Source organism: Lagopus leucura, unplaced genomic scaffold (genome assembly GCF_019238085.1).
Source record: "Lagopus leucura isolate 7727_CA_CO unplaced genomic scaffold, USGS_WTPT01 Super-Scaffold_100038, whole genome shotgun sequence".
Taxonomy (NCBI): domain Eukaryota; kingdom Metazoa; phylum Chordata; class Aves; order Galliformes; family Phasianidae; genus Lagopus; species Lagopus leucura.
This window is the reverse complement of record NW_024962287.1, coordinates 27,301-34,744: the sequence shown is the minus strand read 5'-3', so window position 1 is coordinate 34,744 and position 7,444 is coordinate 27,301. Positions and strand designations below refer to the sequence as shown.

The window sequence follows — 7,444 nt, the reverse complement described above, 5'->3', positions numbered from 1 at the left end:
GAAGCCGCAGAGCTGAAGTAATGGGGTGTTACTGATAGCTCTGCACTCTGCGTTTGAGCTTTGCGTCTCCTGCAGCCACCAACTGAATCCAGGCTGTTCCGAACAACTGAGGAAATCTGACTGAAATATATTTAAAAGCAACTCAATAATGCCAATGTGTATAATCATGTCTGAGTTAATCACCGAGGGCTAACTAGGTTATGAACAGAACTCAAAAGGGGTCGGAAGTAGAACGGCGCACAGCCTCGCTTCGCGCTGGGCGTAGTTTTGGCCCTCCGCGCTTGCCGTAGCCACCCTGCATTCTGGCGCCAGTGGACCGGAAGTGGCCGTATTCGCTATGGCGGCCGCCTGTGGGAGAGTGCTGCTGCAGGGCGTCCGGCCCGTCCGTGAGCACCGCCCGCCTTTCTCCGCCCGGCCCCGGGGAGGGAACCCGGGCCCGTTCTGTGGGGAGGGCGGGGGTTTGGGCTGCAAGGCTGTGGGGAACGGTTCCTTTTGAGAACGGCGTTTTTCTGAGCGTTTTGTCTTTACAGGGTGGTTTTCTTCCTCGACTTGTCGAATGAGCAGCGACCGAGAGCCCACAAAATTCCAGCCGCCCCCGAAGCCCGTCATTATTGACAAGCAGAAGCAGAGAGAAGAGAGGAGGTAGGAAGGGTGGCTGGGGCTCTGAGGTGTTAGTGCACAAAAACTGCGTGTCGGAAGGGAGCGGACACAGCTCTGTGCCTTTGGCTGACATCTCGAGGTCGGCTGGGAGCTGAGCACAGGTTTTGCTGTTAGTCAATGTGAATTTTTCTCCAGCTAAGCATTTTTCGTGTCTCCTAAACGCATCTGCATTGCTTTAAGTGGCACGTTTGAAATGGTGCTGCTGCCTCTGGGAGGAGAGTGACAGTGTGATATTGTGCACATCGGGGGTATTGGTCAATGGCTGCATGTATCCAAAGGTGTGCCCAGCTGGCCAAGAATGCCAACAGCATCCTGGCCTGTATCAGAAATAGTGCAGTCAGAAGGGCTGGTGAGCTGATCTGCCCACTTTTCTCAGCACTGCTGTACATCCAGTACTGTGTTCAGTTTTGGGCCCCTCACTATGAGAAACACACTGGAGCCCTGGGTCATGTTCAGGGAAGGGCAACAAAGCGGTGAAGGATCCGGAGCACAATATCCTGGGAGTGGCTAAAGGAACAGGGATTGTTCAGGCTGGAGAGAAGAGGGTTCAGGAGAAACTTTGTGTCTTTCCACTGCTACTGAAAAGAGGTTGTGGCTGGGTGGGAGTCAGCCTCTAATCCCAGGTAGAAGCAAAAGGACAAGAAGCGATGGCCTTCAGTTGTGCCAGGGGAGGTTCAGGTTGAATAATAGAAAAAATGTATTTTCAGAACGCCCAGGTGGGTGGTGGAATCACTGTCCGTTGAGGTGTTTGAGAGCCGTAGAGATGTGGCTCTGATAGTTTAGTGGGCATGGTGGGGATGGGTCAACATTTGGACTTGATGATCTGATCCTTTCCAACTTTAATGATCCTGTGGTTCTATGATCTTGTGAAAAACAGCATAATCCTCAGGAATGGGGAAAGTATTAAAAACATTATAAAATCTTCCGTTCTGCCTTCAGATCTGTTAGTGTTCACGTCTTTAAGATGTGAAGAGTAAGCAGCTATGGCCCACCTAAGACATGCAGCCTGTAATGAGGTTACCAGGGACAGCAGGGATTTAAATGATGTTTTTCCGGAACTCCTGAGCTTACCTGGACTTGAGCAAGGCCTCTGACACGGTCCCTCACCACATCCTTATCTCCAAATTGGAGGGATGTGGATGAGATGGGTGACCACTCGCTAGATAAGAAACTGATTGAATGGCCGCAGACAGAGGGTGGTCCTCAATGGCTCCTGGGTGGTCCTCAATGTCCAGGTGGAGGCCGGTAACGAGCGGCGTCCCCAGGGCTCTGTCCTGGGAGCAGTACTCTGTAACATCTTCATCATGACAGCGATGGCGGAATCGAGGGCAGCCTCAGCCATTTGCTGACAACACCAAGCTGAGCGGTGCAGTCAGCACGGTGGAAGGAAGGGAGGCCATTCAGAGGGACCTCGAGAGGCTGGAAAGGTGGGCAGGGGGAACCTGATGAGGTTCAACACGGCAAAGTGCAGAGTTTGGCACTTGGGCCGGAGGAATCCCAGGTATCCATACAGACTGGAAGGAGCGGTGCTTGAGAGCAGCCCTGCGGAGAGGGACCTGGGGGTCCTGGTAGATGAAAAGATGAACATGAGCCAGCAGTGTGCTCTTGTGACTTGGAAGGCAAATGGGATCCTGGGCTCCATCAGCAGAGGGGTGGCCAGCAGGGACAGGGAGGTGATTGTCCCCCTCTGCTCTGCTCTTGTGAGGCCCCATCTGGAGTACTGTGTCCAAGTGCGGAGCCCCCAGTACAAGAAAGACAGGGAGCTGTTAGAGAGGGTCCAGAGGAGCCACAGAGATGATCAGGGGGCTGCAGCACCTCCACTACAAAGACAGGCTGAGGGAGCTGGGTTTGTTCAGCATGGAGGAGAGAAGCTGCGGGGTGACCTCAGTGCAGCCTGCAGTACCTAAAGGGAGCCTGCAGACAGGAGGGGAGTCAGCTCTTGGAAAGGGGAGATGGCAGCAGGACAAGGGGAAATTGTTTGGAGTTGAGGGAGGGCAGATGAAGGTTGGATGTCAGGGGAAGTTGTGTGCTGTGAGATTGGTGAGGTGCTGGAACAGCTGCCAGAGAGGCTGTGATGCCCCGTCCATCCCTGGAGGTGTTCAAGGCCAGGTTGGATGGGGCCCTGGGCAGCCTGGGCTGGTATTGAATGTGGAGGTTGGTGGCCCTGCATGTGGTGGGGAGTTGGAGCTTTGTGATCCTTGAGGTCCCTTCCAACCCTGGCCATTCTGTGATTCTGTGACTCCTGTAACTATGAGGATGAGGGGCAGGCCTGATAGGAGAGGCCTGATGTCATTTCTCATCTTAATGGCAGCCTGCAAGCAGCAGCACTGAGCAGAACCTCCATGTGCTGCCCTGTCTATCATCCTGTGCTTCCCATGTAGTCTATGTAAGGCTTTTCAGGCAGGTATGCATTCGTCTTTCCTGTGCTCTCTCCTGACCAGATGCTGGACTTCTAAGAGTTAAATATGAATTAAATTTGTCCATCTTCATTCTGGCTCTGAGGCCAAGTCTTCATGCTGTCTGAAGCACAGTGACCCCATGCAAACAATGTGTTGGTAGTGGCCCTCAGGCCAGGCCAACACTGTCAGGAAGCCTTCAACTTACTGCCAGGCAGTTGAACTCCAGAGCATGAGATTTCCTTGGCACGGTGTAATTCATCCGAGCAGAAAAGAGTTTTTAGAGTTCCTTTAAGCTTTGCCAACACAAGATAACCACTCGAGTGTGATGTTTCCTGTAGGCTCTCTTCAGCCGTTTGTAAGAAACAGTAATAACTTTTTTCCTATCTTTTACTATCAAGTGATGAAATAAGAAGTGGTATTTTTTTTTTTAATTGTGGATTACAGTTAAACTATGAAATAATCTGCTCCTAAACTGAGATAAAAGTAACAGGACTGTCATCTCTTGGTCTGTTCTTCCAAGAACAGCATTGTTTTGGGAAAAAAAAAATGTGTTTAAAAAAAAAATCAGTAATTTGCAGTTCCTGTCTCTGAGAAGACAGCTGGCACAGATGGTCAGCGTGTGGCAGTATTTAATTTTTAGGCAAATATTTGGATTTCTTTAATATTTTTAATGGAAATGTGGAAATGCTTTTGTTTTAAACTTTTTAAGTTTGGATTTTCTTACAGGTTTTTGAGCCCTGAATTTATACCTCCCAGAGGAAGAACAGATCCTCTGAAATTCTATATAGAAAGAAAGGATATGATACAGAGACGAAAAGTCTTCAACATCCCCGAGTTCTATGTTGGTCAGTAGCAGCACTGGAGCTGTCTTACTTCTTAACTGTTGTTCACTGGGTGAGATGGTTAAAAGCGTGCTCTGAAATTGAGTTATCACGGGACATCGCAGCATCTGCTGTGTTAGATCAGCCTGTGTGTCTGTGCTTACTAGTTCATATTTTAAACTCTCATTCAATTTCCAGTGAAAAGATAATATTTTGTGTTTCTTTCAGATAATTTGTGTGTGTTTTTTTTAACTGGCATTTCAGTGTGGCTAATGAATAAAACTCAAGGAATGGAAACTGATTATTTGTATTCAGTTTGTGTAAAAAACTGTACAGGTGAAGGCTTAAGGAGGGACAGAGCTTTACAGTTAAGTGCAGAATCACTTTTAGCCTGTTCTGAATGAATGTATGCTACAATTTATTCTGTTTCTGGCAGCTCAGTTGGATGATTAACCATTTTTGAAACGTGCCTAAATGTGCTCCATCTGACCCTTTTACCATGTGCTAGTGTTAGTTTGCTTGCACAGCCTGCTGTTTTTCCTTGGTTCTTTTTGCAGGCAGTGTACTTGCTGTTACTACTGCAGATCCGTATGCTGATGGCAAAACCAACCGGTTTGTGGGGATCTGCATTCAAAGAGGAGGAAGAGGGCTTGGTGCGACCTTTGTGCTTCGGAATGTGATCGAAGACCAAGGTGGGATTTCCACTGAGGCAGTAACCCATATATTTGAACACATGGCACTGCTTAGTCATTTTATGCCTGTATGCTGTGTTTCAGATCTGTACTCGCATGAGGCTGCACGTGTGTGGTGGCTGCACACTGATGGGCAGCTCAGATCCACCACACTGTTCTCTCACTCTCCCTACTCAAAAGACCAGGGGAAAAAAATATATGAGAAAAGGGTTCTAGGTTGAGATAAGGACGGGGAGATCATGTTCAGTTACCATTGTGGACAAAACAGACTTGGCGTAAGGGAGGTCAATGTAATTTATTGCCTAGTAATAACAAACTGAAGTAGTGGGGAAGTAAAAGCAAACTGAAAACACCTTTCCTCCTCTCCTACCTTCTCCCCTCAAGTGGCACAGAGAATGGAGGCTGCAGTCATTTCATAATGCTTTGTATCTTCACTCTCTTCCCCTGCTCCAGCATGGCATCCCTGCCACAGAATGCGGTTCTTCCTAAACTTACTGCTAGCCATGTAAGCACTAGCCCAGTTTGGGCACTGTGGATTTGTTGCACTTGTTGCACAGTTCAGGCCCACAGCATAACAAATGTGTCTGTGTACACACACACACACACACACACACACACACACATGCATACACGTTCTCAAGCTGTTGTGTTACCAACAACTGGGCTTACTTGCCTGTGCAAATGCAGGTGTAATGCATGTGAACAATCACCTGTACCCACAGCATTGCGTATGTAGTTCCCTGTACAGATGAAAAGCAGCTCTTAAATTATACAGTTATAGAACACTGAAGAAATACTAAATTGGTATTAGTATTTCCAACTTTGTGATCACTGAACCAGACTTCCTCTCTCGAAGGTGTTGAAATTTGTTATGAACTGTACAGTCCTCGGATCCAAGAAATCACAGTTCTGAAGCTGGAAAAAAGGCTGGATGACAACCTGATGTACCTGAGAGATGCCCTTCCTGAATATAGTACTTTTGATATGAATATGAAACCTGTGTCTCATTTAGACCATGAGGAAATCCCTGTAAACAAGGTAGGAGTTTAATATTTTAGTGGGAATTAAAATAGCAGGGGATAATTTAGTTAACTTTCTGACTGATACAGGGGTTGCATCAGGGTGCTGAGCCGTCCCCTGGGGCTGCTGCAGGGCTCCATTTCAGGGCCAGATAGAGGACTGCAGCAGGGAAGGCTCAGGGTGGAAAAGCTTCTGCAGCAGAGGTTGATCAGTCATGGAACAGGTTCCCCAGGCCCAAATATACCAGACTTCAAGGAGCCTTTGGACCCCACTCAGACACAGTGTGGCTGGTTTTATGTGGAGCCAGAGGTTGAACTCCTATGATCCTTTGCAAGTCTCTTCCAAGTGGCCATTTGATAACAGCCTGCAAGGCTCTTAACTTCTAGTTGTGTTAGTGATACAAGTATGTAACATCTGGTGCCTTATTGCTGCTCCTGTAGTGAAAACATTTATAACTGAGTACCTGCCTTCCTCAGAAAGCAACTTAGAAGAGACTGCAGGAAGTAACGGCCTGCAGGTTCCTCTGCATTACATGCAGACAGCACAGCCAAGACTGAGGAAACTTAATGCTATTGACTTGGGGGTGGAAGGAGCAAGATCTGCATCTCAGGAGCTCTGGCAGACTGGTAAAAGAATGCCATCCACCTTAGCTTACGGGAAAAGGACAAACAGCTGCTGCCATATTTTTTTTTCCTTAGTAACACAGTTAGAACCATAGAAGAGTTAGTTAATGGCATGCCGCTGTAAGGACCGTGTAATAAATCAGTTTTATTTAGGTTAATTAACAGACATAAAAGACAGAAAATCCCTTTTCTCCCACTGATGACCAATAGTCCCTTAGTTTACTGACAGATTGGTCTGTTTTTTCTATTAAAGCAGCACTTGTCTCACTACTTTTGGTTCACAGTCAGAATTCTGACCTTTTAATACGTTTCATTTTTTATTCATTTTATTTTTTTAATCTTTCCCCCCAGCTGCAGGTAAGAATGAAACCTAAACCATGGTCAAAACGGTGGGAAAGGCCAAAATACAACATAAAAGGAATCAAGTTTGAGCTACCTGAGAAAAAAATGAAAGAAGCACAGAAGTGGAAGAAGCCCTGGCTGGAGTTTGATATGCTGCGAGAGTATGATACCTCAAAGATAGAGGAAAAAATATGGAGGGAAGTGAGTGAAGAGCTGAGAAAGTAACAGCTTTGAGTTCGGTGTATCAATTGTCAGTTCTCAAGTTTTGTATGCAGGTAAAATACACAGTAAAATGTCAGCAGTTCCTTTCTGAATGTTCAACTATCCAAATAGTTGTTTCTTCTGTCTTTATGCCAAGTAGGAAGTGGCCAACTGTGAAAACGCTGAATGCAGTAGGTTCAGAGGGGGCTGTGGCAGGGAAGCAGACGTACAGCAGCTCAACTGTACAATCTGAGAGTAAGTGCTGCTTAGTAGCCCTGTAAAGACACTTTTGAAATCACATTTGATAAAGCACCAGTAATCATCTGACAACAAAGCAGCAATACAAACATTCTGAAACCAGTTTGAAAGAATGAAGCCAGATTAGCAGTTAGTCAGATGAGGTCGTGTGAGCGGGGGTAAGGTTCAGCGCCCCACGGCACAGTAGGTTCTCAAGATACTCAGCTGCGATGGGGGTCTGAGCTCCAGTAAAAATTGCCTTCCCCTGCTTACGAGTGATGACAAGTGATGTCTGCAGCCACTGGAAGAAGCACCTACAGGTGAAGTATGATAGAATCTATTCCAGTTTCATAGCAACACAGGATAATTTCTTCAGGAGCAACTTGCAACATGAATGAGGAAGCAGGAGAAGAGACAAAGCAAGCAGTGAGATCACATGCTCGAGCTAA

General features: G+C 46.9%; 1 protein-coding gene across 1 annotated transcript; it reads left to right on the top strand.

Moving 5' to 3' along the window:
* Positions 1 to 314: 314 nt before the first annotated feature.
* Positions 315 to 6,881, top strand: MRPL19 (mitochondrial ribosomal protein L19). The gene is made up of 6 exons (XM_042883491.1): positions 315 to 386; positions 531 to 642; positions 3,786 to 3,904; positions 4,438 to 4,572; positions 5,429 to 5,610; positions 6,567 to 6,881. The coding sequence occupies exons 1-6, from the start codon at positions 338 to 340 to the stop codon at positions 6,780 to 6,782; spliced, it is 813 nt and encodes a 270-aa protein (XP_042739425.1). The 5' UTR covers positions 315 to 337; the 3' UTR covers positions 6,783 to 6,881.
* Positions 6,882 to 7,444: the final 563 nt, after the last annotated feature.

Coding starts and splice junctions, on each gene's coding strand:
- MRPL19 (XM_042883491.1), top strand. CDS start 338: ATGGCGGCCGCCTGTGGGAGAGTGCTGCTGCAGGGCGTCCGGCCCGTC. Junction 4,573..5,428: donor GAATGTGATCGAAGACCAAG/GTGGGATTTCCA, acceptor CCTCTCTCGAAG/GTGTTGAAATTTGTTATGAA. Junction 5,611..6,566: donor AGGAAATCCCTGTAAACAAG/GTAGGAGTTTAA, acceptor CTTTCCCCCCAG/CTGCAGGTAAGAATGAAACC.